General features: G+C 44.4%; 1 protein-coding gene across 3 annotated transcripts in view; it reads left to right on the forward strand.

Moving 5' to 3' along the window:
* Positions 1 to 26,209, forward strand: part of CGA (glycoprotein hormones, alpha polypeptide) — a 69,004-nt gene extending 42,795 nt beyond the window's left edge. For all 3 annotated transcript variants that reach the window (XM_088471995.1, XM_088471997.1, XM_088471996.1), the window contains exons 2-4: positions 13,464 to 13,570; positions 15,515 to 15,702; positions 24,812 to 26,209. In XM_088471995.1, the coding sequence (XP_088328121.1) occupies positions 13,464 to 13,570; positions 15,515 to 15,702; positions 24,812 to 24,886 (370 nt within the window). In that variant the 3' untranslated portion in view covers positions 24,887 to 26,209. The remainder of the gene's footprint in view (positions 1 to 13,463; positions 13,571 to 15,514; positions 15,703 to 24,811) is intronic.
* Positions 26,210 to 26,567: the final 358 nt, after the last annotated feature.

A 26,567-nucleotide genomic window follows, 5' to 3' on the forward strand; every position in this document is an offset into this window, starting at 1 on the left:
ATTTACTTGACTTCATTAATCAATACATTTTGAACAAAAAAAGTTGTCTGCCAAGCATGCCCATTCTAAAGGTGGGTATACACCTGAAAGTTTTATCTGCAGATCGGCAGCCACGGGTCCCACTGGTAGGGAGGCGGGTCAGGGGCGGGGCAGCCCTCCTCCCCGCAGCTGCCGCTGTGTGTGTACAGGTGGTCTACAGATATATCTGTCCATCATCTGTGCAGCACAGCCAATGCGATATGTCTGTGAACAACGCAGTTCACAGACGTATCGTCTATACACACTGGCCGACGGGCGCCAGATATATTGGCCGATCAATTGATTGGTCAATATATCGCCCAGTGTGTGCCCAGCATAAGTCAAACACAATACAATTGATTAAAGTGAGATACAAACATAAATAGTTTCACTGCTAAAATATAAATATACAACCCAGCAAACTTTGTCATTAGGCCTTTCCAAGCCCCAAATATGTCATTATGAACACTTGTAGGAAGTCTCTTTCTTATGCAGTGCTTTCTATGAACAATGGTACCGGTACGATGGAAAAAATATATCACAGCCAGTGCGCTGAAGTTAATACGACAAACGTTCAACTCCAACTGCTCTATTTTATCATTATTGACCTCTGACCCTTTCATTTTACTACTGTTCGACTCTTACTTCTTCATTAATGGCAAATTTATATATATATATAAATATATATATATATAGAATGCATGCAATATTTCTATCTAGACTTTTGTACAATTGAAGCTTAGGGTAATTCATTCTGTGCGATACAAGATTTCATTAAAGTTCTAATAGCATTAGATAGTAAAAGTATACATGTAAACTATAGCAGCAGGAAGGGTTTATTATATCGCAGTGCAATGTGTGATGGCTACATGTGGTAGCTGGTAGTAATCGCAGTGTAGAGATACATGAATCTGATCTGTAGGAGTGCATTGGAAATGGGGAATGATGAGACATAGACACCTGTAGATGTATTAATGTGATCACTGATTCATATTTAAAATTATACGCTTTTATATTTAAGTTGGAGTCAGTATATATTTCTACCGACTTTGACTCCACCCAAAAATTATCTCTGACTCCACGATTCTGACTCCACATACCTGATCATGACTCGGCTAAATTGCTGAAGGTCCTGTGGCCAGGTTAGTGTTTGTCTACTCTATAAAGTAGCTGAAATGGAGTAAGTAGTCTGGTCTTCCAAGTTCCAGACAGTTTTGTTAAAATATCTTAGTGATGATGGTAAAAGAACTTCAGTTTTTTGGGGAAAAAAGCCGCTGGTACTCAATACCATTTGTACCTTCAGAGAAAACTCAGCTCTTATGCCCTGTGGCCTTTTGCCCTCCCCATCACGCCGGTGGCCCTTTCCCCTCCCCTACACACAAGTGGCCCATTTTCCTCTGCCCAGCCATATCCACCCTGTGCTCCAATGTCAGCCTCCCAGAAACCATAGTTATAGCTACGCTGCAGCAAATGTATCCTCTAGCCTCACTGACTCATCATGTTCTCAGTCTCCCTATGATGACACTCATTTCACTCCTTAGCTCTAACAGTGCATGTTTTCCAGAACTCCCAGTTAGTACACTGGAGTATTCATAAATGTCTGGCACATTTTAAAAGATCCACAGGAGGGGCTAATTATTTCACTTGGGACTGGGGCTGTGAAACACTAATATAGGGTGAAATCTAATAGCCTTTAAGATGCAGGCATCGGCACAATTCTGCCGAGCCTGTCTAATGTTTTGAAGTAGAAATAATTTTAAAATATTACCCCTGTTATATAACACTGAACCCCACTATAATACATGGGGGAGAAGCGGTACCAGTGTACATAACGTGCGCTGATACCACATTTCCCCCATTGTCCGGTGATTACTTGTGATCATCAGACAATGTTACCCCACACTATGGAAAACAAATGTTTTATATATGTGGGTGTAGGGCATTAAGTGCCCTATGACTTCCATAATAACAGCTGCCATCGTGTGGGCACCCATATTTGAAAGCAGGGAGTCCAGCTCTAAGGGGAAAAAGTAATCCATAGATGGGGAAGTGCACATTCTGTCCTATCTTCCCCATACTGGCCCCCACACACATGGGGGTACCCTGCTTTGAAAGAGGAGATTCCCCCATTATTAGTTTTTGTACGATTATCACCAGACAATGACAGAAAAATGACACAAAAAAAAACTATTTTCCACAGATGGGGGAGATCTAAAGCCCATACCTACCCTCATCTCATGTCAAATAAAAAAGGCTCCCCTCGTTTAATGTGGTAGATTGTCTATTTTAAATGGTAGGCCTTGTTAGGTTACCATATTATTCCTCCACATACTGTAGTAAGAGTTTAAATTGAGACAGGAAACATTTGCTAAATTTTTTTTTAAAAAATACATCATGAGAGTTTTCTCACACTTTTTAAACTCGGCCAATGTACTACAGTCCAAGAACAAAGCAACAGAGCAAACTCGCATGTTTTTCAGACTCAAAAACCTCTCATCCAGATGTTTTCCCATTTTGGAGATAGAACTCGACCAATGTGAGAGCTTACTGCTAAACTCTCACACTTTCTACACTCTCACCCAATTACATTTGGCCCCTGATTTATAATGTTGAAACAAAATCCACAAAGTATTTCTTTGTAGTGTTTATAAAAAGAAAACACAAAAAACAAAGTATTTTAATTGTGTGAGAACTGCATAAAAAATCTGTCACATTGGAATGTTGGAATGTGACCAGCTAACGTCGAGAAATTGTGTCAGCACTGTGGTGAAAATACATTCAGCAGCAAAAGGGTTAAGACAGTGTGCAGACTTGCAGGAATCTTGCCAATGCCTGTATCTCACAGGTTATTACATTTCCCCCATAGAGTACAGATTATTGAATGTGCAGACACATTCTGCACATGTAGTTTAGCTGATCAAGTTTTCTTTTGACAGAAAACAAAATAAACTATTAAATAAAGTTAACTATACTTACTTGTTCCACTAGGTGGCAGCCATTCCTTTCCTCAAAATACATGCACAAAAAATAAGAAAACTAGTAATGTTTTTGCAAAATTACAGTAAGATAAATCACCACTGCAACAGACAGAGATTGTTACAGATGTTGACTAATGCCCAATTTCTACATAAGATTGGTATAAAATTTCTGCGTAAAAGAGTGTTCCTAGGAAAATTTACTAACAAAATACAGAAGTGCTTTTGTATAGACCAGTGGTTCCCAAACTTATTTGAATCACAGTGCTAGAGTATCAGTATTTTTTCCACGCGACCTCTGGGCCAAAAGTTTCTTGATATGATCATTTCAGCAAAAATGAAATGTAGTAAATTGCGCTCAGAGGCATCACTGGGTCTGGTAACACCCGGTGCGCACTCTATCTCTGCGCTACGGAGGCGCACCCACACTCAAAAGGGGGCGTTACCTAAAATAAAGGGGCATAGTCTCGTGGGGGATCCTCATGACTTCACTACCAGAGATGTTGGGCTGCCCCCGAAGACTGGGCTGGCAGCACTGTCAGCTCCTCTTCTATGATAGGAGCCGGGTGCTGCAGGAGAATTTCCCACTACTGCAGCACCCGGCTCCCGTCAGTGCAGAGGAGCCGGCATTTTGGTTTCACCCCTTCTGAGGGTGACACCCGGGTGTGGCCCGCACCCACCCTTGCCCCCATCATGACGCCACTGATTGTGCTTTTATGTCACTCTTAGGTTCATTTATGTGGTGGTTGACCGGGCTGCACTTCTTTTTGTCCGCATATTGGAGCTCATTCAGAGGCGGTCGCTAGCAAGCGGCCGCTCATTGCAGACGATGTTTACTAGTGTGCGCATGCGTGTAGTTCACAGTGCGCGTGCACAAACTATTACGAGCGATCGGAAATTTCTCGCTCGCCCTGCAAAGACAGCCCAGTGGAATGAGTGACAGGAGAGGCCGTTTGTGGGTGGTGTAAGGGGCAGGCCAGTAGTAACGGGGGAATGGAGTTGTGGATGCAGGCATGCCAGAGTGTTTTCACGCCATTTCTGGGGCATGCATAATTAACAGGCAGCGTCATAGTACACGTCATCAGGTTGAATAATACACTGAAGTGCTCGCAGTGCTTGTGGTAGGGTACAGACAAGCGTAAGCGCTGCAGTCAGATTTGATGGAACCCGATGTACCGATGGTTGTATATACTTCCTGGAGATGACATACACTAGTGGGCGGCTAAAGACAGGCTAATGGGCATCTATAAACACAAAGTGATCGCTCGCCCAGACATAGTGGGTATGCTTATGCCTTGCTGTGCGAGCAGCTGCCTTGACGTCACTTAGCTGAATTACCATACGCTGGAAGCGAGAGGCCGCAACTAGCAAACGGGCCTGAGTCAGGTCCATTGTCCACATAGTTTTTGATAGGCAAAACCAGTGCTAATGGCTGCCAATCACAATGACTAAATATAATTTTATTTGGTACTGGACCACTAACCCGTAGCACCCCTGCAAGTGCCCTGAGGCGGGTGGCGGACTGTAGATAGACAGTAATTAGTTAGACCATGTCTAGATCGACCCCAGTTGTTAGACAGTCAATAGACTGACAGGTACAAAAGGTCGACACACTAAAGGTCGACATGTAAGAAGGTCGACAGGTACAAATGGTTGACATGGTCAGCGTACTCTCCCCAGGGTCAGCGTATGTAGTGCTATTTCCTACCAGACACTGCGTCTGTGTAGTTGAGTATAATGCTGCTTTGCAGCGTCTTTCCTGCATTGTATGTGACTTGTGCTAGCGCTAACTATCTGTGTCTTTTTTCAGTCTGTCAGCTTATGGCTATACACTTTCTCTCATTCTGCCCTAATACAGGTGTTGTTAGGGTGGTTCATGCCTGACCTCATATACATATAGATATAATTCAATATTACTGAGGTCTGTCACATACTGTTGTGTACTGAACTGTGCCATATCTTGGCTCAGGGTTCCTGCAGCTTACATAAGCATAAGACAGGACCAGTATATTGCTCCCTGTTAGTATCTATACATACTAGTGGTTGCTTTGTACACAGGGCCTGAATCAGACCGCTCGTTAGGATGTGTTTGCTCGTAGCTGGCTGATTGTCGCAATCTGCGAATGCGTATTCATCGCAGTGCGTGTGCGCGAACCAGTGTTAGAGATTGGGAAATGCTCGCTCGTAGGCGCATAGACTGCCCAGCAGAGTGAGTGACAGGGGAAGCCATTTATGGGTGGTGACAGGGACTGGCTGCTAGAAACGGGAGAGTGGATATGCGAACGCAGGCGTGTCTGAGCGTCTCAATGCCATTCCAGAGGCGTGCATAACACTGTACAACAAATTAATACTTTTCATTTGTTTCCTTTCTAAGAATAGTCATACATTACTAATTTGAGGTCAAGAAAATTAAAATGATTTCAGAATGTTTTTCCTAGCTCTATTTTTTGAGCTACACTACTTGCACTATACTGTATATAAATAATGTAAATAATCAGATATCTTCTTGAAGAGAAAATAAATAACAGTTGTTTTAAATCAATCACAAATAAGAACACAAAACGAAACAAACATACAGCATACAAAACAAACATACAGCATACGAAAGTACTATGTAATACAGTGGCCTATTCATGGGGGTGATTTCTCTCTGCTTGTCGCTTGTACTCCTCTTCTGGGGCATCTCTTGTCACTGTCCAACAGTAGTGATTCACCTTCCCTGATATCTTTGTTCCATTGCTGAAATGTCTTGGTGGAATCGCTCACTATGCTTGTCACTCAGTGCACCACAGTTATCTTGTGTGGGTAATCCCGTGAATCGCATATATTTGAATAGGGGAGGGAACAAATAACTCATTCATTTAATTGGGTCATTAGGCCCCACCCCCTCTGCGCTTAACGCAGATTACTGGTAAGATTCTCTCCATTCTGCCCACTTCACTAGGAATACCCCTACATTGTCATAAATGAGCTATATCTCGGAACTCAGAGCTAACTGAGAGTTTTAAATGTCAGATTCATTCTCTGCATGCTGAAATCAATTAGAAGTAACATTTTCATTGTTGTGCAGTGTAATTAACAGGCAGCGTCATAGTACACGTCAGCTGGTTGTATTTCACAATGAAGTGATCGCAGTGCTTGAGGTTGGGTATAATCAACCTCAAGCGCTGCATTCGCTTCCGATGGTACCCGATGTACCGATGGTTGCATACACTTCCTGGAGATGATATGCGCAAGTGGGAGCCTTAAGACAGGCCAGTGGACGTCTGCATACACAAAGTGATCGCACGTCAAAACATAGTGGCCGTGCTAATGCCTTGCTGTGCGATCGCCTGCCGTGCCGTCACTTGGCTGAATTTGCATACGCTGGGTGCAAACGAACGTCTGAATGAGCTCCACAGTGCGCTATTGTGCGTCATTTACCCTGCAGACATGTCTGACAATGGTAATGGACACATGCCTGTACTTTTGTCGCAAACTTGCAGACTATGTACTGCAGTTTTCAGTGAGGAGGATGTGGTTTCGGATGGGTTATGTATGAGATGTTATAACTCACCATGTGCCCATAACCCCCCGACATCAGTACAGGAGCTCCCTTGGGCATTTTTTTCTCAGATGCTGGCCTCCATCGTGGACCGCCTGGCGGTCCTGACTGTTGTTCCTCCTATGGGGTACCACAGCAGCCTGTGCCTTACTCACAGGGACTTCCACTGATTGTGCAGACCCATCCTGTACCACAGCAGGCGGTCGTTCCCACAGTGGGATTATTACAGGGTGGTCCTCCACCATGGGAGGATGTGTTCTCTACCTCTGTACAGAGTCTGGCTATGACCTCTATGGCCATTCAGACCATGTTGCTGAGTGAGAAACCTGTAAGACTGCCTAAGCATCCTGTGTCATCATCTCAATCCACACAGCTATCAGAACCTGAGATGTCATCTGAAGACGGAGAGGTCGCTGATGCCCCTGAACCTGACTCCCCTCTGCAAGAGGCTAAGCCCAAGTCCAGAATTAATATTCCTGCCTTGGTGCGTGCGGTCAGGTCCACATTGGATATAGGGGCTGGTTTGTCATCCTCTATAACCAAACACCCTCTGTTTAAATAGATAAAGGTATCTTAGGCAGTATTCCCTCTATCAGATCAGCTGGTGGATCACATGGCTGAGGCCTGGCAATCTCCTGGTAAGAGGTATCAACCTCAGAAATGTTTGACCTCATGTTAACCATTTCCTGAGGTTCATTGTAAGAATCACCCCCTGCGGTGGATTCACACGTTACACGATTAATTAAAAGTGCAACGTTACCTATGCCTTCCATTTCTTCCTTATAGGATCCTATGGATGGGAAGGTGGAATCTTGCCTAAAGTCTATATACTCTATTTCAGGAGCTGTTGCCCGGCCGTCCATGGCTGCCCTGTATAGCTAAGGCTATAGAGAGTTGGGCTGATACACTTGAGGACTCCTTGGAGGTTCCAGAGAATCAGGTGTCACTGGTCGGCCATATTAGGGATGCGGCTGCATATATATTGGTGAGGCCTCTCTGGATGCTAGTCTACTGACATCTAGGGTCTCGGCTGCGGCCGTGTCTGCACGCCGTTCCCTATGGCTACGCTATTGGAGCGCGGATGCAGATTCTAAGAAAGGCCTGGAGGCCTTACCCTATAACGGGGAGATTTTGTTTGGCCCAGACCTGGACAAGATTGTTGACACATTGGCCAAATCCAAATCTGCATTTCTGCTCTCCAAAATCCAAAGGGCAGTCCTTCCCTAGGCAGTCCTCTGCAAAGAAGACTGCCAAGCCTAAGAAACAGGCCTGGAGTACAAGACGCCTGGCCTCCAAACAGGAGGATAAAACCACATTGGCTTACATCAACCATCAGGGAGGCACTAGAAGTCGGGCAGCAATGATAGAAGTGTTACACATTCTGACATGAGCAGAATCTAATCTCCCGGCCATTTCGGCAGTGTTCATTCCATTAGTTCTCTATTAGGAAGTGGACTTCCTCAGCCATCACGACATGCATCAGGGGAATGGTCTCTTCACCAAGAGGTGTTTCAACTCCTAGTGGACAAATGGGGTCTCCCAGAGGTGGACCTCATGGCCTCTCGACACAATCACAAGTTACCAGTGTATGGGTCCAGAACAAGAGATGCCGAAGCAAGCCTGGTGGATGCTCTGTTAGTAAAATGGACCTTCCGGTTTGCGTACCGATTTCCTCCAGTCTCCCTGCTTCCTCGAGCTCTTCGTAAGTTCAAACAAGACGGAGGCATTGTCCTGGTGGCTCCAGCTTGGCCCAGATGTCATTGGTATTCAGATCTTCGGAGTCTCTCCATCGACACACTGTTCCTACTGCCTCAACGTCCGGACCTGTTGTATCAGGGTACTTGCCTTTACCCAGACCTGGATTGTCTGTCTTTGACGGCATGGCTCTTGAGACATCCCTCCTAAGGTCCAAAGGATTCTATAGCTCGGTCATCAACATGATGCTTGGAACATGTAAGCCTGCCTCCACCAGGATCTACCATAGAGTGTGGCATACATATTTCCAGTGGTGTTGTACAATAGATTGTGGCCCTGACGTGTTTCGAATCTCCAGAATGCTGGCATTCCTTCAAGCTGGATTGGACCTCGGCCTACATCTGGCCTCGTTGAAAGTGCATGTCTCTGCACTATCTGTGTGGTTCCAATGTAGAATTGCTCGGATTCCAGATGTCCACACCATCCTCCAGAGTGTCCTCCGGATTCAACCTCCCTTTGTCCCCCCCGGTGGCTCTTTGCGATTTGGCAGTAGACTTTTTCTCTTGGCTATTGCATTTGCTAGGAGGGTGTCAGATTTGAGAGCACTCTCCTGTCGTCCTCCCTTTCTGATATTTCACCAGGACAGGGCGGTGCTTCATACTCACGATGAATTCCTTCCTAGGTGGTTTCTAGTTTCCATATTAATCAGGAAGTTATTGTACCGGCCTTTCTATCAACAGACCTCTCGGCAGGTGAGGCCTCATTGGATGTGGTCCGCACCCTCAGGATTTATGTGGACTGTAACAGTTCTCTTCAGAAATCAGACTCTTTGTTTGTGCTCTACAGATTTCACAAGAAGTGATGGCCAGCCAATAAACAAACATTGGCTAGATGGCTTTATATGACTATCTCAGAGGCTTACACACAGGCAGGCCTGCCTATTCCACCTTCTGTTAAGGCTCATTCTACTTGATCTGTGAGTCCCTCGTGGGTAGCTCGCCATGGTGCCTCGGCTGTTCAGCTTTGTAAAGTGGCCCTGTGGTCTTCTGTCCAGACCTTTCTAAGGTTCTATGCATTTGATACCTTTACTTTTCAGGATGCTTCCTTTGGGTGCCGGATTCTCCTCTCAGTGCAGGAGTGTCCCCACCCTTAAAAGGACTGCTTTAGGACATCCCCAAGGTCTCCCTGTGGAGCCTATGGACCCTGAAGAAGAAAATAAGAGTTATGGTAAGAACTTACCTTTGTCCATAGGGTCCACAGGGCACACGCCCTGACGCACCTGGCTTCATATGAGCGATATTGCTGGTCACCAGTTTCCTGTCTCCTTTTCTGTGAGAGTGTTTCTTGAGTGTACCAGTCTTCCTTCTCTCGTACCTCCTCCGGCCTTTGGCTTATTACCAACTGAGGTGCCTCTGGCTCAGGGGCAGTGTATAGGGAGAGTGGACCCAGTGCATCCTGGGAGCTAAAGCTTTAACTGCGTAGTGCCCAAATTGGTTCCCATCACCTACACCCCAAAGTCTCCCTGTGCGCCCTATGGACTTCGAAGAAAGAGAGTTAACAAATGTAAGTTCTTACCATAACTCTAATTTTTATTATTATTTTACCCCTCCCACGTCATATTACTTTATTTTGTCCCTCCCCCACTGATAGCAGGTCCCCTGTGGGGTATTACTCCCTCTCTTCCTCCACATACAGAGCACAGGGGAGTGTGTGTCAGGTGAGACTGATGATCAGTCCCCACTGCAGCAGCTGATCTCTGCACTTGTGGGGTGCGATTCTGGCAGTGATATCGGTGTTCACAGACTGCCGCATCACTGCAGGGGGATCCGGGGAGTCAGAGGAGATCCATTCTATACATGTGCAGAACGGATCTCCTCTCAGTGGGGCAGTGCGGTTGTGCATCCTGCTGAAGCACAGCTGGATGTGGTCACATCGGATTAGGTTTTAAATCCTGGCAGTCGGAATGCCTGCTGTCAAAATGCAGACAGCGGCATCCCAATGCTAGGAATCCCAACAGGGGTCGGATAAGTATATTCACCCTTCCCATTCTCCCCCTAACCCTCCCTTCTTGCACGCTAATCCTAACCTTCCCCACCCCACGCCCTGCACACTAACCCTCTCCTTTAGTGCCTAAACCTTACCCTTCCCTCCTTAGTGCCTAATCATAACCCCCCCAGTGGTGCCTAACCCTAACCTCCACCCCAGAGCCTAACTAACCCCCCTGTGGTGCCTAAAGCTAAACCTCTCCCCCCCATCCCATGGCTAACAGCTAAAGGCAGCTCGGGTGACCTTCGATCGGGATGCTGCCTGTCGAGATCCGGCATTGGTCTGTGGGCTGGCATCTGGACTTAACCATCTATGTTAAATCCCGGGTCGGGACTCCGACGCTGGGATTTCAACAGACGGCAACCCGGCTGTTGGTATTTAAACTATATGCCATTACATGTGACCATGCCAGTTAAGTGCTTAAGTTAATAAAATATTCCCAAACCATAGTTTATCACAGAGCTTTCCAAATGCGGTCCTCAAGGCACACCCAACAGTTCATGTTTTAGAGATATCTATGGTTGAGAGCAGGTGGTTGAATCAAATTGACTGAGTGACTAATTAAGTCACCTGTGGTCAAGCATCGATATCCTTAAAACCTTCCCCCTGTAGTAATGCCCCCAGTAGTAATGCCCCCAGTTGTAATGCCCTCTGTAGTAGTGCCCCTAGTGGTAATGCCCTCTGTAGTAGTGCTCCCAGTGGTAATGTCCCCTGTAGTAATGTCCCCAGTAATAATGCCCCCAGTGGTAATGCCCCCTGTAGTTGTGCCCCCAGTAGTAATGCCCCCTGCAGTAGTGCCACCATTAGTAATGCCCCCAGTAGCAATTCCCCTTGTAGTAGTGCCCCCTGTAGTAGTGCCGCTTGCACAAAAAAAACAATACTTACATTAAGCTGCCGTCCAGTCCAAAGATCCTATGGAGAGACGTCTCTCTCATAGTGCCCACTGCAGAAGCCATGGCTCAGGAGTAAACTCCAGCCTAGGGATGGCCATCGTGGGAGAGTCCATCGATGGTTGCCATCGATGGCACACAAACCATCTATAGTGATCCACCGCTGCGGGGGAGAACGGCAGTCTGCGGGCCAATCAAAAAGAAGGGGCAGGGCTAAGCTCCGTCCCGACCGAAAAAAAACCCCCATCTGCTCCCACTCATTCATTGATGGCTAAGAACCATTGGCTCTTAGCCATCAATAGTAAAAATATTTAACATCGGCCATAAAGCATTGATGGTTTTGAATCATCGATGGTCGATGGCCATCCCTACTCCAGCTTCCAGCTGCCACTGGCACTCCAGGCGCTGTAGGGAAGGAGCTGGTAACAAAATCTCAGTGGGCACCCGGCAAATGGATCCTCTCTGTGGAGGTGGGCCAGAGGAGGCGGAACTGGTTTCGTCACCAAATAGAATTGACGGAACACAGTTCCACCCCGTTCCAGCCCACTTTAAGCCCTGTATATCACACATGTTGTTAAGTGAAAGGGCCAGTGAAAGGAATCGGAAAATCCACAAGATTTTTAAAATATCGTTCATAAATGAGGTTTTAATTTGACCAAAAAAGATCAAAATTCCGTCAATTTAAATAAAAATCACTGCCTAGCAGATTAAGATTTTGAAACAAAGAATTCAAAATTCTGATTCTCCATGTTTTCTCAGAATTCAAAATTCTGATTCTCCATGTTTTCTCCCACTAGTGATGTCAGTGGGAGTGCTTTTGGCTCTGATAGAGCCAAAAGCACTCCAGGGCTTGCGGCAGATGAGACCCTACCACAAGGGTCTCGTCGCAAGCCCGATGGTCGCGATGGTCTTGACCATCGCGACCATCATTTTGGCCGCTCGCTATAGCTGTGGGTGGTCACCCACAGCTATGCGAGCGGCCAGGAGGCCGCTCCAAAAAGTAAGAGGGACGGCCCTGATTCAGAGCGAGCGCTCTGTCAGAGCGTCCGGCTCTGAATCAGGGCCTCATTTAAGCCAGTTATCTTATAAGATGATATGAAATAAGGCACAGTAAGTATTAACAAATACTCTGCACTTTTGGTATAAAATCATATGGCCCAATGTGACCTCTACTTTTACATAATCATAAAGCCACAAGCTGTGGGTACAATCTGGGCACAACCGTTTTATAATCATATGGTTCAATGCTTACACAATCTGGGTACTGCTGGTAAATAAACATATGGGTTCAGACTATGCACTCTTGGTACATAGGGTCTGATTCAGAGCCGCTCGTAAGCGGCCGCTCGTAAGCGGCCGCTCGTTCCTTCCGTCCGATGTTCGCACAACTGCGCATGCGTATGGATTTTAATACGCATGCGCAAACCAGTCAGTGCGGCCGAAAATCGTTTGTTCGCTAAATAGCGAATGCCTGCTATTTTGAGTGACAGGAGGAGGCGTATGTGGGTGGTAACAGGGGAAGGTGCTTGAAAATGGGGAGTGGAGATCAGAACGCAGGCGTGCTTAAAGGTCAAAACGGGCGTTTTATGGGTGTGCATAATTAATACAGGAGCTTCATTAACCACGTCACTTGGTTGATTTATAGTCAGAACTGCTCGCAAGATTGTGGTAGGAAAAACCAACCACAAGAATAGCGAGCAGTTCATACGCTGTTCGATGTACTCGATTAATCTATTAAATAGCGGACATGACGTATGGTGCGAGCGGCCAGGGGGCGTCTTTTTCAAAATTACGACCGCAAGTTTTGTTTGCTCGTTCAGACATAGAGGCATGAACAGACCGCAAAGTGCGAACGGTTCATTTGAATAGCCACCCCTTTTTAATGATCGAGCGAGCGCAAATAGCGTCCGGCTCTGAATCAGGCCCATAGTCATACAGTCACTAGTTTCTAATATAATATAATTGGCACAACAGTTATAAGATCATAAAATGAATGTTGGCATAATCTGGGTACAAAATGAAAATTAGTAGCACTGTAGACTAGGCATCTACTTTTTCAAAACTGACTGGATGTTGCTCTGAGCTACTGCTCATTGCAATAGACGCTCAATTTGACAACTAAATTATAAGAACACTTTTTCTTTTCTTTTTTTTTCTCTATATTTTCAGCACACAACCATACATGGAGAACTGATTATAGAAAAGTATGCAACTGGATGTATCACTATACTATCTTATTGTATAAAATATTGTAAAATGTCAATCTAGTTAAGTATTTCTTTTACTGTTTTCCAGGAACACTATGGATTGTTATGGGAAATACGTAGCAGTTGTTCTGGTCTTTGTGTCAGTCTGCATGCATGTCCTTCATGCCTACCCTGAAGAAAATTTACTGGCTCCAGGTACTGATGTATATTCTATCAATCTACTGTTTACATTGTCACATTAATTATGTGACAACTGTAATTAAGTTTAAAGTACCACTAAACCCCAAAAATAGGTAAAACATTTTGTCTGCATTTACATTACAGTACCATTTAAAAGTAAACTATTACTGCCCACTCTATTGCTGACAGCTAAAGCCTCCCTTCCTCCTTGCCCTGCATCTTTCTGACAGTGGAGCTCATTCAGACTCGGTCGCTAAGCTGCGCTCTCTCGCTGCCAAAAGGGACCGGGTATGCAAATACCGCGATCGCACTGTCTGGCTTAAGGACGCCCTCTATGTCTCAGAGAGCGATGGTAGTGAGCGTACGCAGGAGTATAAAGCCGCCCACCTTTCTCTCTTAGCACACGTCATCTCAAGGAAGTCTGTGATTAATCGAGTGCCATCGGAGCTGCACGCAGCGCTTGCGGTAGACCCTACTCCACCGCAAGCACTGGGATCACTGCAGGCTAAAATACAACCAAGTGACATGTCCAATGATGCTACTTTGCTAATTATGCACACCCATTAAACTTCGTTTTGGCGCTCAGACACGCCTGCGTTCGCACATCCACTCCCCCGTTCACAAGCACCTTCCCCTGTCACCACCCACAAACAGCACATTCTGTCACTCAAAGTTGCGTCCAGTCTGTGTACTGTGAGCGCACGATTCCTGGATGCAATGACTGGTTCGCGCATGTGTATTTAGACGCATACGCATGCGCAGATGGGCGACAATCGCCCATAGCAAGCGAATGCAGCTTAGCGACCGGGTCAGCCCCAGTGTTCTAATGGGCTATGACACAAAATATAAAATGACTGCAGGTATTAGAAACTATGTGACAACCGATTTTAGCGGAGCCCTTGAGATTGGAGGGGACTGTCCAGCCGTTCCATGTTTTGTACTTTTGTCCCAAGTTGTTGGAGTTTAGGAGGTATTTACACTGCTCCTCAAAAATGTTGTTCTCCTGCTAGGCAATGCAGAGCCCTTGGCCACAGGAACTATGACACATTCAGAACCCCAGCCTCAGCCAGGCTCCCTGATACGATTCTGAATATATCTCACTGTTCATCTTCAGATTGTACTACTGTAACTTCCTCCTATCTGGCCTCCCTGACTCCCACTTTTCTCCGCTCCAATCTGTCCTCAGTGCTGCTATCTGGATCATCTTCCTCTCCAAACATTCTACATCTGCCTCCCCTGTCCTACAAGCCCTACACTGGCTCTCCTCCCCTTCAGAACCAAATTCAAGGTTGTTACACTCACTTTGCCCAACATATGCATGCCTCCTCTCCTCCTTCCACTCCCACCTCCAAGATTTTGCCTGTGCTGCTCCCTACCTTTGGAACTCTCTCCCTCTCCCTATCAGACTCTCCAATTCTCAACAAATCTTCAAACGGGCTCTCAAGACCCAATACTTCATCAAAGCCTTCCAGCTCTCATCCTAACCCACTGCTCCATGCTCCTTCCTCTCTGTCTACCCCATCTGTGTCACCCCTGTCTGTCTGCCCCTCCCCTTTAGAATGTAAGCTCTCACGACCGGAGCCCTCTTCCCTCATGTGCTTCTCCCTCCCTTGCTCATACTATCATCTATTCCTAACTCCCAACAAGGACACCTAACACTTGGTTGCTTACGCCCTGCTCCTTATACAAGTATGAGTGATATAATCGCTAATACAGCAATGTTTATAAACCATGCCCTTGTCCTGCATTGTTTTGTATTGTAAGTCACTGTTTTCTATTTCACTTATTTGTTTATGTACTTTGTGAGGCGCTGTGGAACCCTTGTGGCACCATATAAATAAAGGATAATAAAAATCATCTATGTTGTTTGGTATGCTATAATCTATATATCATCACCGTGCATTTCTGCACTTTACTGTACTTACTCTATAAATAAACTTAATTTATTTCTGTGCACAGATTGTCCTGAGTGCAGACTGAAGGAACATCCAATTTTTTTAAAGAAGTTTAACGTGCAGATTTTTCAGTGCAGTGGTTGCTGCTTTTCTAGGGCATACCCTACCCCAATGAGATCAAAGAAGACAATGCTGGTGCCTAAGAACATTACATCTGAAGCGAGATGCTGCGTGGCAAAAACACAATACAGGGTAAAGTGTAGAATTACATAGAAGCGCAATGTCTAATCCTACAGTGCCATGGTCTTGTTTGATACAGACTTAAAGTAGTAATGTTATTTTAAAAATGTTTTAAAAACATAGGGCCTGATTCAGAGCCGCTCGCTGCTGGCGGCCGCTCGCAGGGAATGTGGGCGTATGTTTTTATTTTTCTCCGGCCGCTCGCAAAGCTGTGGGAGACCACTCACAGCTTATGCGAGCGGCCAGGAGACCGTTGCGATAATCACGACCATCGCCTTGCGACGAGACCCTGGGGCAGGGTCTAGCTGCCGCAAGGCTGATTGGACTTCCTGCTCTAACAGAACAGGAAGTCCACTACTGACATCAGTAGTGATGTCAGTTAGTCCGCCCTACAAACGCCAGGTGTTCCTAATGGAATTCCTGCAGTTGTGCAGCCACCCCCCCCCACCCGCCCACGTCTTGTTGCGAGCCCTGTAGCGACTGAACTTCAGTTGCTCAGCGGGGCTTGCGCATGCACATGCCGGACGTGGTGCATGCGCAGTTCATTAACATCGGGCCGCTTGCAAGCGGCTCTGAATCGGGCCCATAGTGTAAAAGATATGTAGGAAGAGTTAACCAGATTCCCACATATAAATGCTTATGTACAAATAAGGATGCTGGTCTTTAGGGGTTGGGTATGGGATCCTGGCGTTCGGGATGCTGGAGGTTAGTATATCGACAGCGGCATCCTGACAGTCAGAATTCCGACCCGTTAAGGTAAGTGCCCTAACCCACCTTTCCCGCAGTCTAACCCTAACCCTCCCCCCTGCATTCTAACACTCTCCCCCTCTCCCACCACGGAGCCTAACCCCAACCCTCCCCCTAGTGCCTAACCCTAAACCTAACCCTCCCTCTAACCCTAATACGTACCATCCCGATGCCAGTGGTTGGGATTCTGGCACAGGGATTTTGATGGCTGTCTGGTTTCCGGCGCCAGTATTCTGAGCACCAGCATCCCAGCCGTCGAGATGGTAACTACATTCCATCTTTAGCACCAAAATATATGAAAAGGGAAAACATTACTGTATGTGGAAATAACTGCACTGATATTGATCAGGGATTAACAGTCCCTTTCCTATTCTGATATTAGGTAACACAAGGATCAGTTCCCCATCAGACATCAGAGACTCCTGTGCATAAATTTACTAAGAATCGTGTCTGGTCATGTTTAAACACACTTCATATTGCAGGGACTCACATGAGTTTTATATGCCACAGATCATTGATTTACTAAGAAACTTGTCTGCCTGTGTATTTTGATTCTATGGTGATACTGATCATGTGCGAGTTAAGTCGTATTTGCCCTTTCTAAATAGACTCCGCAGAGCACTTCACAAATCATTGTGCTCTGTGCAGTGCTTTTGTGTGTACACTGTAAAGAATGGGTTAAAATGTATATAACAATGCCCGCTCATTGGCTAAGAGCAGTCTGACTCTTAGCCAGTAATGGCTATATTGCAGGAACCCAAGTGGGTTCTGTCAGTCGATGTGCTAAACTGAATACAGTATACAGTAGCACGTCCATTTGGGATCAGGAATTCAATTTTTTTACTTTAAGAAAATCTTGGATTCGACCTGGAGAAGGGGACTGACCTCCTCCAAAGAGAGGGTAAGTATGTAGTGTATGTGTGAGTGTGCGTGAATGTATAATAAAGGCATAAATCCTTCGGCTTAAAGGCATAAATATTTTCTACAGTGGAGGTACAGGCGTAGCGGGGCAGGCTTGCTGGGACCTGTAGACCCACTGAGCAATATTATTTCTAACTTTTACACCAATACCTCCGCACCCACCGCCACCAGAGGTTCGATGAAGAGTGCTGGTTGATCCATGGGAGGGGGAACAGCTTTTTATTTTGGGGGATCCCACTTTCTGAGGATTGCCAACCCTGGGCTGGTTTGGTGGTTTGTTTACATTATGCTGTGGGTGGGACCCCAACGTTGTGTGTCTCCCTGCTGTAGTGTAAGCCCCCCGCTGGTTCAGTCCGGTGCTGGTTACTGAAAATATGGGCCCACACCATTTTCCCCCTGAATTTCCAGTACCAGCACAGGCTCAGAGGTCTGGGGCTGGTTATGCTTTTGAAAGGAGACCCCATGTCAATTATTTTCTGATTTATAACCCTTTCTTTACAGTGTACACACAGAATCACTGCACAGATCAGTCGGCAGGACACGCAGCTCACAGGCACTTCTATTGAATTCTTCTATTCTGCTCTGTGTTCTATCATGTTTTAAAACACAATTCTTAGTAAATCTGTGAGTTGTATTTCTGTCTATGAATAGTACTCGCATGTTGGTTTGATGGTCTATTGACTTCTATATGCATGTTTTGTAATTTATTTCAGTGCGGAACCGTGTTTTTTCATGTGTACTTCTCTTAGGGCGGGATGCATTCGATGCATCCCGTCACTCATCGCATGCTTGTCGACGTTAATTACGCCAGTATGCATGAAGAAAAATACAAAGAACTGCTCTCTCAGTAAGAGCTGTCCATTGTGAGAGAGGGATTTTCGGGTCTATGACATGCGCAGATGGACACGCTCCACGGGTGGTGCTGGGAGAGATACCAGCCGCGAATAGAAGCCCATACACCTCTATTGGGCAACACCATCTACAGATGGTATTGCCCACCGCATCCAAGCCCCGGAATGTATCGCATTAAGGGGCTTAGTGCATATGAGAAATGCAGTCAAACCCCGAAAATTGCATTTTCGGGGGTTTGACCGAATTTCTGACATTGCTGCATCCCACCCTAAATCTACAAGTTGCTAAATCAGGGAAAACTCGCACAGTAATGCAATCTCGGCCAGACACGATTTTTAGTAAATGTACCCTCTGGGGTTTTGTACAGCCAGCAAGGGGCGTACCTATAATGGGTGCAGTATGTGTGGGGCACACGGGCCCCTGGGTCCAGGGTGGCCCCGCCCCACACACCCTGCACCCATATTATTTTAAACTCACCTGTCATTAGTAGACTCTGGGCACTAGAATGTGCATGGAGTCTACTGCGCATGCGCAGAATGCTGGAAAAATGGCCGCCGTGGCCACTAATGCTCCGGTGGCTGGCCAGCCGCGTCAGTCGGCTGCCAGGCCACCGAGGAGAGAGGAGGGGGCCCCGCATGTGGAGTGTACATGGGCCGCTTCCTCTCTTAAGACGCCCCCTGCAGCCAGCAGTTCCCTGCACTTAATTCTGCTCCTTTACCTTTCTATGGAGATATTGCTGAATTCTCTGCATTTCTGCAGTGATGCATGGACTTGTGTTATCAGATACAACATAATACTAAAAACAAAGTCAACAAGAGCATATATATTGCTGAGATTCCATTGTGATGCTTGGGATTGGGATAAAAATATCACATCCTGTGCTGAACAACAGCAGCAGCTTTATAGCTATTGAAGCAATTCTGGTCACAAGCACAAAGTCCAGTCCTGTCATCTCAGCCTTGCTTTCCTGTGGTTCCTGATCTTTTTCCTATTCAAATACATCGGTAGCATCACAGAAGGGTCATAACTAAATATTCAGGCTGTTTCCTTCCATCAAATATGGCTAAAACACCATCACCCAGAAGGGAGCTTGATCTACACAATGGAGGACATGTTCCATTTATGATCCTGAATGGTTCCTACATATGGCATTAGAGCAGGTCCTGTTTTCCTCAACAGATTATTAAGGTATCCTGCTTGCCCTGTTGGAGGAAGTTCCATATTCCTCATCTGACCCCAACTGTATCCTTCCTGTAATGTTTAGAGGAGGTCCTACTGTATTCCTCACATGGTACTAGGGGGTTCCATCTGTCATGCTGTAGTAGGTTATGTCTTATTGACTGCTCTATTGGAGTTACTGTCTTCCTTACCTTATCTGAAGGGAATCCCATTTGCCATGACTGAGGAGACTGTATCTTCCTCACTCGGTCTGGTCCTTGAAGCGTCTTCATTCTCAGTCCAGCAGCCATTGTTTTTGTGGTCAACAGAGGATTAAATCCTGTTAACTGTGCCTTTTGCTCAACTGATGCAAATGGAAATTCCAGGTCCAACAGTCAAGGATTGGACATCTTGATGTCTTTCTGAGATCTAGTGTCTGCCTCCCTATCTGAGTGTAAATTTGCTGCCTTTCTAACTGAGGGCCTGATTCAGCTTGGATCGCAGATGCTAATATGACGCAATCGGTCGATTGTTGCATTCTGTGTATGCATCGCAGTACGCATGCGTGAACCGGCCACTGCGATCGTAGTGACTATGCAGATCCATCGCAGAGTGATTGACAGGAAGTGCCATTTGTGGGTGGCACAGGGTGGTGGGGCGAATGCAGGCGTGCCAGTGCATTTCAACGGTGTTGCATGGGCATGCATAAATTATCCACTGCGATGCCATACGCAGCCTGAGGCCTGACAGAGGGCCTGATTCAGAGCTATTTGCGGACGGTCGTTCCAAAATATGGGCCGGCTATCTAAATTGTGCACTCGCTCATTGCGGTTTGTTGATGCCTCTATGTCTGAGCGAGCGAACGAAAAATACACTCGCTATTTTGTAAAGATGCCCCTTTGCCGTTCGCATCACACGTCATCTCCGGTATTTATTTGATTCATCGGGTACATAGAAAGGCATCTGAACTGCTCGCAGTGCTTGTGGTAGGTTTTTCCTACCGCAATCACTGTGAGCAGTTCAGGCTAAAAGACAACCAAGTGACGTGGTCGATGACGCTCTTTTACTAATTATGCACTCCCATTAAACGCCCTTTTTACTGTTAGGCACACCTGCGTTCGGATCTCCACTCCCCTGTTTTCAAGCACCTTCCCCTCTTACCACCCACAAACGGTACATTCTGTCAATCAAATTAGCAGCCCCTCGTTGTTTTGCGAGCACTCGATTTCCGACCGCAATGACTGGTTTGCACATGCGCATTAAGACCCATATGCATGAGCAGTTGTGCGAACATCGCTCATAGCGAACGAGCGGCCGCTTACGAGCGGCTCTGAATCAGGCCCAGAGTGCGCTGAAGTTAACAATTTCTGAGTAAGGTCAGGGCTTGTGCAAGTGTGCGTGAGGCTACGATGGTACTCGATGTTACCGATTTTTTTGCAGTCTTGCTAAACATTACGGATGTGTGGTGAGTAAAGTGGGCGTCCTTATGTCATGCTGCAAGGGCATAGCGATCGCAATGTGCTACTATCGCAGTTGAACTGCATGCGTAATCGCAGCTGTGATCACAGTTGTGATCCGTAGTGAATCAGGCCCTGAGTGTCCAATTTCTGTCACTCTGTATGAGGTCCTCTTTTCCTTTGAAAGGAGTGTTGGAGGACCCTTGTATTTTTGAAGATTGGTACTATGCTAACTGAGTCTTTGAAGCACATTTTATTGTTCACTATTTGGTTTCCTAATACTGTATACTATATTAGTAGGAACATCTGTCATTTTATTATCATTGTTATTATTCACTCTGGGAAGAGGCTCCATCTGGTTACAACTATAAGGGGGGTACTCCATGCTACGTTTCTTCCTGTTGTAGGATCAGCCCAGATTAACTAGTGGTGAATTTTAGAGGGTGGTCCAATGTTGTTTATCTTCCTGGAAAAATGGAAACATGGAGTGCTAATTTGGATAGCAATGTAAATGTAATATATCATAATAAAGCACAATATAAAAATAATTATAAAGAATACAGTGAACAATTGTCAATCACTAATAATATAAACAACAAGTGGTATATATAGGTATGTAGATCCTCAGTCTGTTGATATATATATTAGTAACGGGATGCTGTCAATATCCCGACCACCGGAATCCCGAAGGTAAGTAGCTAGGTTAGGGGGAGGGTTAGTGTTAGGAGTTAGGGTTAGGTACTAGGAAGAGAGAGTTAGGGTTAGACACTAAGGGGAGGGTTAGTGTGCGGGGAGGGGGAGGGGTTTCGGTTTAGGCACTAGTGGGGAGGTTAAGGTCAGGCACCGGGGGGGAGGGTTATGGTTAGGGTAGGGAGAGGGGCAGGGTTAGAATACTGACCGACAAGTGTTGTATTCTAACCCTGCGGTATTCTGACTGTTGGGATCCTGAGCGTCAGCATCCCATACCCATCCCAGTAGTAACATTGGGACAAATTCCAAAGTCAATTCCAGGATTTACAAGTACCTCCAAGGAAAATAATATAGAAATTTCTGAAAGCGCTAGTACTCAATATTTTATATTATTAAAATAATATAATTCAGATAAAATTATACAATAAAACATACAATATCTTTAAACACCGTTCGGCATTTAAAGAAATGAAATAAAAGTCACCCTGCAGTTAAAATATAACATTAATCCCCTAATCAGTCATTGCACAATGAATGGGTTAGTTTCTCAATTGAACCAGTAATAAGTTTTGTATATCACAAGGGTTAGTTGTTGTTTAGTTAAAAATGGTATGTAACAATTCACTTAGTGATATCACATTGTCCCATCTTGGCCAGGAATTTAACAAATTATGTAGCTTATTCAGAAAGAGGGTTAGTCTGGTTACAATGTTTCTTTTACCATGTCCTCAGTAGTTTTAGTAAGTCCACAGTTATGTTCCTTTCCGGTTGTTGGTGTAGTCCTAGAATGCAGCCATTTCTCGAGGATTAAGTATCCAACTACTGCAGACAGTGTAAAGATTATCCAGCTGGTGCTCCTTGTGGCAATGACGCGTCTTCCCGCCTCGACAACATGTCAACGGCTTCATCACATTCTGATGAAGCCGCTGCTGACAGGTTGTGGAGGTGGGGAAACACATGTTCACAATTCCTGTCAGAAATCCTACATTACAAATCAAAATACTTTCTACCACTACTTGTCACTTCTCATTGGGGGCAATCTTCCCATTAATTTAGTTTGCCATACACATCTAACATATTTATGACATACATGTATTTCAAATGGGCACATAATAAATGTTAAAATATGCGGGTGTGGGGGGGTCTATTTTTTCTTCAGTTAGAAGTTCCCAAACGAGGGAATCGTTTTTTAAGACTTCTAGGCTTTGTTGAAAATGTATATCTTCTGCCTAATAATAGTTAACTTTAGTTACTTTGCATAATCAGAACAATCAGAACAATAATCAGAACAATAATAAATCTTATAACCATTCATTGTTGGATTGGTTATTATCAAGCAAGCCTACTATTGTGATAACATTGTGATGCTTTAAGTGACCATCATCCAGTATTTTGCTGATAGAATCATAGGGGAAAAAATAAGGTACCTATAAAAATCCTACTAAAGCCTACACAAAACTAAAACCCTTATCCACACTGGTCATCTCCAAATTGGACTACTGTAACCTCCTCCTATCTGGCCTTCCTGACTTCCCCACTTCTCTCCACTCCAATCTGTCATCAATGCTGCTGCTTAGCTCATCTTCTCCAAACATTCTACATCTGCCTCCCCTCTCCTACAGGCCCTACACTGGCTCCCCTTCCCCTTCTGAACCCAATTTGAGGTTTTTACACTCAACACTTACAAAGCCCTCACCCAATCCTCTATCATTTACATCTCTGACCTCATTACCCTTCACACTCCTGCCCGCCCACATTGCTCTCCTGCCAACTGATTACTTCCTCTCACTCTCGCCATCAAGATTTTGTCCTTGCCCTTGCTACTCCCTACCTTTGGAACTCTCTCCCTCTCCCTATCAGACTCTCCACCTCTCTACAAATCTTCAAACGGGCTCTCAAGACCCACTACTTCCTCAAAGCCTTCCATCTCTCATCCTAACCCACTGCTACATTGCTCCTTCCTTCCTGACTACCCCATCTGTGTCACGCCTGTTTGTCTGCCCCCTTCCCTTTAGAATGTAAGCTCTCATGAGCAGGGCCCTCTTCCCTCATGTGCTATTCCTTACTGATACTTTCATCTACTCCTTACTCCCCAAGGGCACCTAAAACTTGGTTGCTAATGCCCGGCTGTTTATTTGAATGTTGTGATCGCTAATGCAGCAATGTTCATAAACAATGTCCTTGTCCTGCATTGTATTGTACTGTAAGAGCTATTTCAGCCACTACGGTTTTATCCGGACATAAAAATACAGGCACGGCAGCCGTCCTTGTCAGTGGGTATTCATGGCTGTAACACAGCGACCATGCCATATTTGTGCCATCTGAAAGCAGGCATATATTTCTCCGCTTGACTATAAACACTCTATGGAAAATTTCCTGCCATTTTTTCTCCATCTAGGCAAAATCGTTGTGTGCAAAAAGAGCCTAATGCTGGGTACACACTGGCAGTTATAGTGGCCAATCAATTGAACGGCCGATATATCATTAACTGATCAGCGGGTGTGTGCAAACGATATGTGCTTCACAGCCGATGCACAATATATCTGCAGATATATCTGTGCATCGTGCTGTGTGTATGGCCAACCGGCCATCCATGCAATTGGTTGGCTGTTCAGCATGTTACCTGGATGGGCCGGCCTATTCAAATCATCGTCCTGGAGTCTGCATGGGTCATTGGAGCAGCAGCAGCCTCTGCAGTGCGTCAGCGTGGTAAAGGTGTTTCGCTGTGCAGACAGGATCCCATCTATATTTTGGATTTCCTTTTTTGGACATTGTGGGTGACACCCCAGTGTTTAATAATAATTGAAGATGTGAGTGTGGCTTATCCTGGACTATATATATATATATATATATATATATATATATATATGTCTATATGTAATATGTATGTCATATGCTAGTACTGCTCTCTCCTGGTGTAATCCTGGCGCATACACTACTTTTACTTTACAGTTTTACTATATTGTTTGCAGCTTCAAGTACTGTAGGAGGCAGATAGTTACATTATAAAAGTTGTGAGGTAGAACTGTACTAATGTGGCCCAAAGCCACACACCTGACCCATATAATCATCTTTTAAAGTATATCTAAATATAGATAGTATACATTGCCAGCAGCAGAGGATAACAGGAGAATAGAGGACCTATTTCCTTTCCGTGTGCTATACAAAGGTCAGCCCACTATGTAAATTACAGGAAGATTTGGCACATTTCACAAAGACGATCTGATAGTGTGTACGGAGTATTATCCCTTAGTAGTTTGATTTTAACATCTGTATCACAATTGTATATTTTACAGGTCACTGTGAATTCTGTGAAGATTGAAAATCATACAGCATGCCATTGCAGTACCTGCCTCTACCACAAATCCTAAATGTCAAACATTATCGTATGTGAAAATCTAATATTTTCAGCTATCCTGATTTATGTTTTATATTAAACATTGTCCTTAGCCTAATATGTCTAAACATCAGTACATTGTTTTTCCTTACTGTAGTGTCATTATTTTAGAATACAAATAAAAATGCTTTTCTGCACACGCACGCACACACACGCACACACACGCACACACACACACGCACACACCATACTTTATTTAGCTTTTATGTTTGACAGTGTAAGTTGTAACATTAAATCATGCTTTCCAGATGAATCACTATAAAAGCAATATAAATAATGTACCACTCTTCATTTCATCATTTACATACTATAATATTTTAGGAAAGAAATGTGTAACACACTGGTCTTATTTTTGAAGGGGCTGCACACCAACTTTGGGATTTAGATTCAGAGACACATGTTCATTTGATAAGAGGTTCTTTAATAGACAAATAGGTGGTATGTTATTTGTGGTTTTGTCCGTACATACAATCTGACTGTGTCATTATTCTAGTATAAATAGATTAATGTTTTTGACTAAGTTTTATTGATTTTGAATTTATTAATTTAGGAATTGTATGAAAGATATACCACTTGTTTTCACAAAAGCACTGTGACGGGAGACCACACTATCAGCTCCTGAGCAATAATGCAGATACCTAGCATTTTTCAGCACAGTAAAAAGAAACAAGCTATTTGGATTTTGAGAACACATTTACAACACAGGCTTGTAATAGCTATCGCTTTACAATACAAGAACCAAGAATAAACTAAAAAAAAAAGTTGGCTTGTATATCAAATGTAATCCTCATAAACCAGACAACAGCTATGCCCTTCTTAAAGCTATATAAAATTGAATATAGCTTTCATTATAGTTTCCCTTTATTTTACCACTACATCCTTGACTTTGCATTGAATTACTGTAGTAATGTACTAAATTGAGAAGCAATAAGAGTTACATGTTTGTGGATCTTGTAACTTAACATTGTCAGCCAAATTGAATAAAGTACTAGATTGTTTAAAACACATTTTAGGCATACCACGGCAGTCATGCCAAACCAGTTATATTACTTCAGGGGTAAATAAAACCAAGCCTTAATTACACATTTACTGAAGAAAACATTAAAATTTATCAAGAAGATCAGATAAGATGCCTTCAGCAAAAACGTACTATACTTGGCTAATATTCAACAGTAACATATATGTTTTTTTGTTGTGATCATACAATAAGAAACCCGGCACAACAGTTTTTTTTTTTTAACTCTGTATAATGATATGTAAAATTATATTTCTAAATTTAAAGCTCAATAAATCCTAAGAACGCATTAAGAATAAATATTTGAAATGCTTATTTCTTTAAGATAGATAATATGTCTTTGAATTTTATGTTTCCCAGTTATACTAAAATGCATACTGTATATTACATTTTCTCTTTATTATATAATTTCTTGTTCAATAAAACAAATGATCTTGTAATCTGCAATACAGGTATGTTTTAAGTCAATTGTTTGGCCTCTTATAGTTTTGCAATATGGGCAGCATCAATAAATTAGCTACTAATGTTTCTTGAAATTGATTATATGGTCTAGATACTTGGAATTGCAGTGGTGCAAGAAATGGAGTTGGATGCCACAAGTGCCGGACATTTTTTTTATTGCAGACAATTAAGTCAGTTG

Source organism: Taudactylus pleione, unplaced genomic scaffold (assembly GCF_031769625.1).
Source record: "Taudactylus pleione unplaced genomic scaffold, aTauple2 ptg000015l, whole genome shotgun sequence".
Taxonomy (NCBI): domain Eukaryota; kingdom Metazoa; phylum Chordata; class Amphibia; order Anura; family Myobatrachidae; genus Taudactylus; species Taudactylus pleione.